This window comes from Sordaria macrospora, chromosome 7, assembly GCF_033870435.1.
Source record: "Sordaria macrospora chromosome 7, complete sequence".
Taxonomy (NCBI): Eukaryota; Fungi; Ascomycota; class Sordariomycetes; order Sordariales; family Sordariaceae; genus Sordaria; species Sordaria macrospora.
In genome coordinates this window covers 1,138,848-1,148,832 of record NC_089377.1, presented here as the reverse complement: position 1 = coordinate 1,148,832, position 9,985 = coordinate 1,138,848, and the positions used below count along the sequence as shown (strand labels likewise).

General features: G+C 51.8%; 1 protein-coding gene across 1 annotated transcript; it reads left to right on the top strand.

The window, feature by feature from the left end:
• On the top strand, window positions 1-8,221 carry SMAC4_03383 (uncharacterized protein). The gene is made up of 3 exons (XM_066089932.1): window positions 1-2,727; window positions 2,839-6,246; window positions 6,303-8,221. The coding sequence occupies exons 1-3, from the start codon at window positions 2,660-2,662 to the stop codon at window positions 7,186-7,188; spliced, it is 4,362 nt and encodes a 1,453-aa protein (XP_065947699.1). The 5' UTR covers window positions 1-2,659; the 3' UTR covers window positions 7,189-8,221.
• The last annotated feature ends 1,764 nt before the right edge of the window (window positions 8,222-9,985 follow it).

The window sequence follows — 9,985 nt, the reverse complement described above, 5'->3', positions numbered from 1 at the left end:
AGCGAGGTGCGCAACCGCTCTTTCCAACGTTGATGTCAATTCACGCAGGGAGGTTGAATTGAAGTGGAACTCCACCAGTTCGGCAAGACCCACCCCCTGATTCCAATCGGAAGGCACGCATGGCAACGTCACAAGGCGGCTATGAATTCACGACACTCGCACACAACTCGCGATACTTGGAGTATGGGAGCCCATGAAGCTGCTCTCGTACGCATCTGGGCATCACCTTCCTCCTCCCCGGGGTTCTGAAGCCAGTGCGGAGGTTAATCATCTGAATTGCTAGGGCTGATGGTCAGTACATAAGCAGCACAATCCCATCAGGGCCAACAACTCGTGGAATCAAGAGATCTTGGAAATCATGAGTGTTAAGCTTTTGCAGGCCTCCACTCTGTCGCACTATCAGCAGCCCATTGCGACCTTGAAAGCTTAGCGTGCATGCATGGGGACCCCACGGAGGTTGAAATTAAAACTGGAGCCTGTGTTAGTGGCGGCTCCTGATGTCCTGCACGTCTGAGGCACACCCTTTCCCTAAACAGACTAGCGACATGAGCTCTATCGACTTTGATACCACTTCAGGTTAGACCTTGGGTATTGATCATATCCCCGCATCAAGACCAAGTTGTCCTGGAGGTTCCATATCGAACCTTCCTAGAGAGGATGATGCATTGATAATACATTTCGGTTCAACGGTTGCGGTTTCGAATCTTTTCACCCACCAGAGACCTTCAAAGTTTGGTGGATTGATGCCAAAGTGCAAACAGACTGTCCTCGGGCGGTCCAACCGAGAGAAAAAGAGGCCAACTAAAAATTACGGTACTGGTACTGGGTTACATTGACCGGAGCGGTTGGCCAGTCCCTGAGAACTAGCAATGCCAAGAGTGGCAGTGCTCAGTGAAGGTCCGGCGCCAAGCCTATCAGAGAAGCTCGTTTGGAGATCCATTGTGCAGAGACGTAAACGTCGCACCGACATCGTTCGCCCATCGCCCGAATGATTCGGTGTCGTTGTCGTTGAACAGTGGCCGTCAGTCCGTCCCGTCTTTTTGGTGGCCCGGCTGGTGGTGCCCGAAGGTGCAAATCGGTGAATCTGAGGCGGTCCGACGACTGGAGGAAGAGATTGGGGCCAGACGCATCGAGAAAACGAACAGAAAAGGAATGAAGGAACGAGGGGAGGGCATTTGGGGTGAAATAGGTAGAAAATGGGCAAGACCGGTGACAGGAGATCTTCTCTCAGGAGGAAGGACCTGAGTGCCAGCCAATGTATGTGTCAATTTGTGCTATTCAACGCCTCAGAAGTGCACCTTCCATTTCCACAACTCACAATTGCCTGGCCAATTTCTGTGAGTCTCACTTTTTCCAAGATCAAAGCACTTCCTGTGCGTGTGCCACACACCGGCCGAGTGCTGCCGCTGCACTACACTACCTTACCTCTGGTTTACCAATATTCCCTCACCAGAGTAGCTTCCAATTCCATCATCATCGGCCGTCATCAGTATCATCATCCCCCCTTCATCAGAAAACCTTTTCATTGTTGCTACATCGAAAGTGAAGGGCTGATAGAGGTATCTTCCCTGGCTATTACAAAGTTACGTCTCAACCGATACTTGAATAATACCGACCAGGGTTACACTTGTAACGGACCACAGGCGCCCCTGGCTGCGTGATCGACCTCCTTCCCCCTTGGTTTCTGGACTTGTTGTTACGGAGCCGTACGTTACAATATCTTACATACTGCGCTCAGACATCTCATTCTCAGCCTTTGCTCAGTCCTGTACTCCTGTCTGAAGCTGGGCGCTTCTTCCTTTTCCAAACTGGAATATTATTACCCCCATGGACGTCTAGATCTTGCCCATCATCGACACTCTTCTGGGTTCTGTCTTCAATCTTCTAATTCACTTCACCAGACTCACCTCAGCCTCGGTGCCTCCCATCTTTTGCACTGCCCGACACCGCGGCGTCCAACCTACAAGTTGGTTTGGCGGGCAAATGTGTAGCAACCGGAGGCCTTCCACTTGACTTTGGTATTTTTGCTGACCGCGCATTTCCACCTCGCCTCCTTTCCCCTGCCGTCTTTTTTACCATTGATTCTTTCAACCTGAACCTACCTTCGATTGCAGGCTAGCCTAACAAAGCTGAGGTACCTTCTACTTACAAGTGGGCACATCCGCCGTCCGTTGTTTGTTGGGTCGGCCACCTCACTCACGCGCCTACCATCAACACCGCCAAAGCACGCTACAGTACAAGGTACCTTTTACGTCCCAGAGCGGAATAGGCTGGGAAGCGACAACAACAGCAGGGCCAAGAAGAACCTGAAATCTCCGCTGGAGGGTTTGCCTTAACATCCCCAGACACCCCAAAACCCCTTCATCTCGTCGGACTGCCCAGCTACAACCATACCGGTAATCGAACCTCCTCGACTCTTGTTGAGTGTGGCTCTGTTTACCGCGCCTCGATTTCGAAGGCATCCTGATATTGCAAATCAAACAGAAGTTCGCCTTAGCAGCGCGGACAATTGAGCATTCCATCGGAAACCAGGCATCTGCCCTTGCGCAGCTGACGGGTTGCCCATTGGCCTCCGTGTCCACCGCGCTTCGAGGTGGTCACGCCAGACAACACAACCGCCAACTGACTCCTCTCTTTTTGCCATTGAGTGTCAGCTATCATGGCAGACAACGCAGAGAGCCCTCCCACAGCGGGCGAAATTCCCCCTGTGACTAGGAGACAGAGAGCGTAAGTACTCGCACTCCTCCTTCCACCTGCCTACTACAAGTGCCATCATACGCATGCCTCAGAAAGGCTGCTGTTGCTATCAACTTAGCCCATAGCTAATCCATCATACAGCCCTACAATTACCATTGACACCACGGCGGTATCTCCACAACCCCAGGAATCTCCTGAAAGCGCCCCAAGAGGTGTCTCATACTCGCCTACCTCGTTGGGAGAGGACGCATATAGCCCTACCGCCATGGACCCCCTCGCCAGTCACTGGACTCCTTCCCACCAACACTCCAACTCTCTAGGACAAAGGCCCGAAATGCGCCAGTCCACCTCTTTCGACAGCAGAGATAGTCGCCCGACAAGTCCTCACAATGTCTCCAGCCCTGTTACCTACCGTCCCATGGACCCCCACAACTTCCTGTCAGTCCCCGGCGCCGCTGGCAGGTCCAGACAAAACTCAGTCAACTCCAACGATGAGACCCGCTCGATAACATCATCGCAAGGGGAGACGGTTATTGGACAATCTTCCCACCAAGGCGATAAGCATGGCCGCTCTCTGTCCAGCAGCACATCGGACAACGCCCAGATCATGAACGACCAAGATGCTCTCAAGCCAGACCAAGGAAGGGAGTCCGAGTTTGAGGTTGTCGACAATCCTTTCGCCTTCAACCCCGGTCAGCTCAATAAAATGTTTAACCCCAAGAGTCTTTCCGCCTTTTGGAAGTTGGGTGGCCTTTCCGGTTTGGAAAAGGGTCTAAGGACTGATAGGACAGCCGGTCTCAGCGTGGATGAGGTCCAGGTTGATGGGCGTGTAACCTTTGAGGAGGCTACTGCCCGTCCATCTGGACACTCGCCCGACAAGCCCAAGGCTGCCACCGAAACTACCCCTGTGCTCGCCAAGACCGACAGCCACGCAGCAGAACACCACAAGAAGCGTCACGGAGACGACCATTATGCCTCGAGAAAACGCGTTTTTTCCGACAACAGACTGCCAGAAAAGAAGGGAAAGAGCTTGCTGGAGCTGATGTGGATCACCTACAATGACAAAGTTCTCATCCTTCTTTCTATCGCAGCCGTTGTTTCGCTCGCTATTGGGCTGTACCAGACGTTTGGCCAGAAACACGAGGATGGCGCGGCCAAGGTCGAGTGGGTAGAAGGAGTTGCCATTATTGTCGCTATCGTTATCGTTGTTATGGTTGGATCCCTGAACGACTTCCAAAAGGAACGCCAATTTGCAAAGCTCAACAAAAAGAAGCAAGATCGTCTTGTCAAGGCTGTCCGATCTGGAAAAACGGTTGAGATCTCGGTTTTCGATATCCTGGTGGGCGATGTCTTGCACCTGGAGCCTGGTGACATGATCCCGGTCGACGGTGTGCTGATCGAGGGATATAATGTCAAATGCGACGAGTCTCAGGCCACTGGCGAGTCCGATATCATTCGAAAGAGACCTGCCGATGAGGTTTACGCCGCCATCGAGAACAACGAGAACCTGAAGAAGATGGATCCCTTCATCCAATCTGGCGCCCGCGTCATGGAGGGCATGGGAACGTTCCTGGTCACTTCTACCGGTATCTACTCAAGCTACGGCAGGACCCTGATGGCGCTCGATGAAGACCCCGAGATGACTCCCCTTCAGTCCAAGCTGAACGTCATTGCTGAGTACATCGCCAAGCTCGGTGGTGCTGCTGGTCTCTTACTCTTCATCGTCCTCTTCATCATCTTCCTGGTCAAACAAGTTCCCAAGCCATCATCGGAGTTGAATGCCGCCGGCAAGGGTCAACATTTCTTGAACATTTTTATCGTCGTTGTCACCATCATCGTCGTTGCCGTACCCGAAGGCTTACCTCTTGCCGTCACCTTGGCTTTGGCCTTTGCCACCACCCGCATGTTGCGCGATAACAACTTGGTTCGTCACCTCAAGGCTTGCGAAGTCATGGGCAATGCCACCACTATTTGCTCGGACAAGACTGGTACCTTGACCCAAAACAAGATGCAAATTGTTGCTGGTACCCTTGGCACCACCCATAGGTTTGGTGGCGTCGGCTCTGCCGGTGGTCTTAACCCTGAGACTCCGGATAGCCCGACTGAGGCTGACATGACCGCAAAGGAAGTCGTTTCCTCGCTTGATGCTTCCGTCAAGGAATTGCTTCTCAAGTCCATTTCTCTCAACTCCACCGCTTTTGAGGGCGAAATTGACGGTGTCCAATCTTTCATTGGCTCCAAGACTGAAACCGCCCTTCTCGAGTTCGCCAAGGAGCATCTCGCCATGAGCCCTATCGCCGAAGAGCGTGCTAACGCCAAGGTCCTGCATCTGATCCCCTTCGACTCTGGACGCAAGTGCATGGGCGTGGTTGTGGCTCTTGACAACGGCAGGGCACGGCTTTATGTCAAGGGTGCCTCTGAGATCATGCTCGAAAAGTGCACTCAGATTCTGCGCGACCCCTCCAACGGCATCACTTCTGGCCCCATGACCAACGAGAACCGCGAGACCATCTTGAAGCTCATTGAGACGTACGCGAGAAACTCATTGCGCACCATCGGCATCATTTACCGGGACTTCCATCAATGGCCTCCTGCTAAGGTGCGCCGTGCTGGAGAGGACAAGGAAGAGATTGTCTTTGAGGATATCTGCAACCAGATGATCTTCGTCGGCATGGTTGGTATCAAGGATCCTCTGCGCCCTGGTGTTCCCGAGGCCGTCCAGCTGTGCCAGAAGGCGGGCGTAGTTGTCCGCATGGTTACTGGTGATAACAAAATCACTGCTGAAGCGATCGCTAAGGACTGTGGCATTCTCCATCCTAACAGTCTCGTCATGGAAGGCCCCGAATTCAGGAACCTCAGCAAGGCCAAACAGGAAGAGATCATTCCCCGGTTGCACGTACTTGCCCGTTCCAGCCCTGAGGACAAGCGCATTCTAGTCAAGCGTCTCAAGGACATGGGCGAAATTGTTGCTGTCACCGGTGACGGAACCAACGATGCCCCCGCCTTGAAAATGGCCGATGTCGGTTTCTCAATGGGTATTGCCGGCACTGAAGTCGCCAAGGAGGCATCCGCTATCATTCTCATGGACGACAACTTCAACTCCATTGTCAAGGCGTTGATGTGGGGACGTGCTGTCAACGATGCCGTGAAGCGCTTCCTTCAGTTTCAGCTTACTGTCAACATTACTGCCGTCATCCTCACATTCATCTCTGCTGTTGCCAACGAAGAGCAGGAGTCCGTCCTTACGGCGGTGCAGCTTCTGTGGGTCAACCTGATCATGGATACTCTTGCCGCTTTGGCGCTCGCTACCGATCCTCCTTCCGACAGTGTTTTGGACCGGAAGCCTGAGCGCAGGGGTTCTGGCATCGTCTCGACGACCATGTGGAAGATGATTATCGGTCAAGCAATCTACCAGCTGGCCATCACCCTGTTGATCTATTTCGGCAGGCAAAGCGTCCTGCCCCACTACGATGTCAAGGTTGAGGATGATCAGATCCAGACTCTTGTGTTCAACACCTTCGTGTGGATGCAAATCTTCAACCAATGGAAGTAAGTAGTACATCATTTCCCTGTCACTTGGAACATGCCGCTAACCGCCTTTGCAGCAATCGCCGTCTGGATAACCACTTCAACATTTTCGAAGGCCTCACCAAAAACTGGTTTTTCATGGGCATTTCCGCCATTATGATGGGCGGTCAGGTCTTGATCATCTTTGTCGGTGGCCAAGCCTTCAACATTGCCAAAGACAAGCAATCCGGAGCCATGTGGGCGTACGCTATCATTCTGGGTGTCATCTCCATCCCTGTTGGCATGATCATCCGTCTCATTCCCGACCCGCTGGTTGAGCGTTTGGTTCCCGACTTTATCAAGAGGAGGGCTAACAAGACGCCTGACTTGACGGTGTCTGATGACGAGCGGTTCGAGTACTACCCGCCTGCTTTCGCCGAGGTCCGTGACGAGCTGGCCTTCCTCAAGCAGTTCAAGGGTGGACGTATCAACAACCTCAAGTTCGCCATGAAGCATCCTCGCGAGACCTTCATGCCCAAGAGGAGCGCTTCCCACAGCAGGTCCAACTCCAAGTCCAACTCGATCAATGTTCCTATGACACCAATCCGCCAGGATAGCACCGGCGCCGCGCCTTCGATCGCCCCCCCTACACCTGACTCCAGGAGACGGAGCAGAAGCACGCGGTCCAGGTCCAACAGTGCTCTCGGGGCATCTATGGTGATGACTGGTATCATTGCCGGCAGTGTTGCCGCGGGATGGGCGCCCTCACCTGTTGAGCGCCGGCCGGATTCGGATTTCGGCCTGTTCCCTCCTAAGGCGAGCCCACAGGCCGAGTCTTCGCAATCTGAAATGCAGCACTCGCAGCGATCTCTTACTCCTTCAATTAACGAGGAACAGGAGACGCCCGAGGTTGTGCGCAGCAGCGCGGAGCAGACCGTTCCAATCCTCAGTGTGCCCAAGCCACCGGGGAATAGGTCGGCCTGAGTGGCAGGATATTTGGGGGTAATGGACGGTCAACGGGGAAGAATTTTAGATACCCCATTTTGAACCAGACTCAACTTGTTTACATTTTCGTCACACACCTTCACTACGTTTTCCGTCCATCCATCCGTTGTAATACTAGCTGTACACAACTGTGTTCATCCAACCACGAAAAAAAGAGAGAGAGACAGTTTGATGGGAGAGGAGGAGGCGGTTAAACAAAACACTCGCTTGGTTTTAAGGGATTTTGCAAGCTCGGCGTTCGATGTTACAGGTCTTTTTTGAGCGTTTTGTCCTTGATCTCCAATGCTGGTTATTGCCTCGCTGGATATATACTTTGTACGGGAAGTAGGGGATGAATGGGAAGGGAGATTCGAGTGACTGTATGGGATTTGAGTGAAAGAAGGCTTTGACGAGTATCGTATGCATACCTTTGTTTTAATGATGTGCGGTAGTAATACGTTTTGGGGAGGAATGAGCGGATGGATAGCAGGAAAGAAGAGAAGGAGGATGGATATGAGATAAAAGACGTGGAAATATCGATACCCCTAGTCCACACGACATTCGTTGTACGTATTTAGTTATATGGTTTTTGGTACTGTTTAAAAAATAAGCAGCGGAATCAACATATGAAGAGAACTTGACTGTCCGGGAGTGAAGGTTTGGATGATGCGTTGATGTGTGATGGTTCTCGGGGACTGATGTTAGAGCTATAAGCTGGTTGAGGTAGGTGACTAACAGGAGGTGTTCAAACGATCACGAACTAACAGTGAAGGGCCGCCGGTAGACGATGATCACGGGATTATGCACCGCTATCACAACCTTTCAAATTGAAGATGTTTGGCCGGTGATACAAATGTAAATAGCCGGGCAACATGGAACGGTCACGTCATTTTGTGATGTTTGGCACACAATCCCGCTGCAGGTCCCGCTCGACATATGGTGTGATGGTTTGTGAAGATAGGGGCGAGTGTTAGATTGTTAACAGCGCTGATAAGATAAGCATCACACATTGGCGAGGCGATCTTCCCGGGAGTTCAGTCAAACGGTAGGTACAAATACCTTAGTTGAAGAGATTCTAGACCGGCCAGGGCTTCAGAACGTCAAAACAGTGCTGTATTGAAGCAAGCCATTCACTGGAGGTGCAATTGCGATTCGGTTCCATTCAGTTCACTCGACATTCTGCGAACGGGCAACATCTGTCCCACCCCTTCCGGATGAACAGGCAAGAAACCTCCGTTTGAATGCCCGAGTGCCGAGTGCCAGTTTTTCATCCTTGAAGTAGTCGATTCCATTGCTCTTTCTGCTCGCAAAACCCTTAACCTCCTGCTTCTTGCAATCATTGTAGGTATCCAAGACCGGGAGTTATAACTGACCGGGACTAAATTGCTTGGGTTTGCTTGGAGGCTCGTTAACAGTGACAAGGGCTTTCTGAGGTGTGCATGACCTCGCTCACTGTCCACCAAACTAAGAACCATCCCGGCTGAACCATTGGATAGCACCACTTGCAGGCCAACGTCAATTACTGCTGTTTCCTTTTTACTTTCCTCTTGTTTAATTCATCACATCTGGCCTGTGAAACCTTCATCGTCGCAACTCACATTCTCGTGAAGACTGGGTGGAAACAGCAGATCCATGACAAAGTGCTGGAAGCCAAAGTGCAGGGTATTCTCAGTTGACATTGTCTACCTAACTGTCAGGACTCACTGGACCTCACAGGCTGACTACGATACCTTAGGATATCCACTTTCTTCTTTCCGTGTCCCTAAATCGATCGTCTCGTCTCCTTGCGCTCATGCAATAACTGTCTCTCCCTTTTTTCTTCCCCCAGTCGTCCAGGTCCAATTCCATCTCTCCTTCTTTCCTTCTTTCCGCTTCCACTTTCGAACAAAGTCGGCCCCCAATTCACCGAAGCTCACGGACTCCCGGTTCACCCATTTCAACGCCAGTCACCCCAAGATTCCCGGAGACCTCGTCGTCGGCGACTTTTCTTGACTTGACAGCGCAAGACAACCACCACCAACAATCGCGCGTTTTTAACTACTTTCTAATTTTCCCGCTTTTGGGCATTCTCACCTCTTTTAACTCTTTAACCTCCTTTTGTCGAGCCCTCCAGATCATCATCGGTCTTAACGGCCCCATTTCACACCTCATCACCACCTTTGCCATCTTGGACGTCTCTTTGCCACTTCCATCCGCAAGGGTATCTCGGAACCTCCGCACATTTAAGTTTCTCTTGCCAGGGCAACCAACCGGGGATCGGGGCAACTCCTTAAAAGAGTTTCATCTTTTTTCCTCCTTCAACAAATTTGCTTCAACTTTCCCATCGCCCTCCACCAAAACCGGGGCTGCCGACAAGGACGCAACACCACCTTCTGCTTCCCCCTCTCTTCCCTTTCTGCCTGCTGCGCGCGCGTCACGACTTTTGCGTTAGGCAACCTCGTCGTCACCTTTGACCTTGCCGAGAGTAACAACCACACACGCACAACTTCTCACACCTCTTACAACACACGCGGCTACGGTCACCCAAACTACTCACTAAACTCTTGACCACCTCATCATCCGTCGTCCACAATCATAACACATACACACACACCCCTGCCTTATTTACCTCATTAACTGTTGAACCCACACCTGGCGCCTTCACCGCTCAACACCACAAAATTACCTCCATTTCCCTCTCATCATCGCTGTTTCCATCGCCGCCCTCCATAAAACAGACGCAAGCGATATATAAGGATTTTCAGATCTTAAACTTCGCAAAGGGCGGAAAGAAATAGCGCAGAAAGAGCCAGAAATG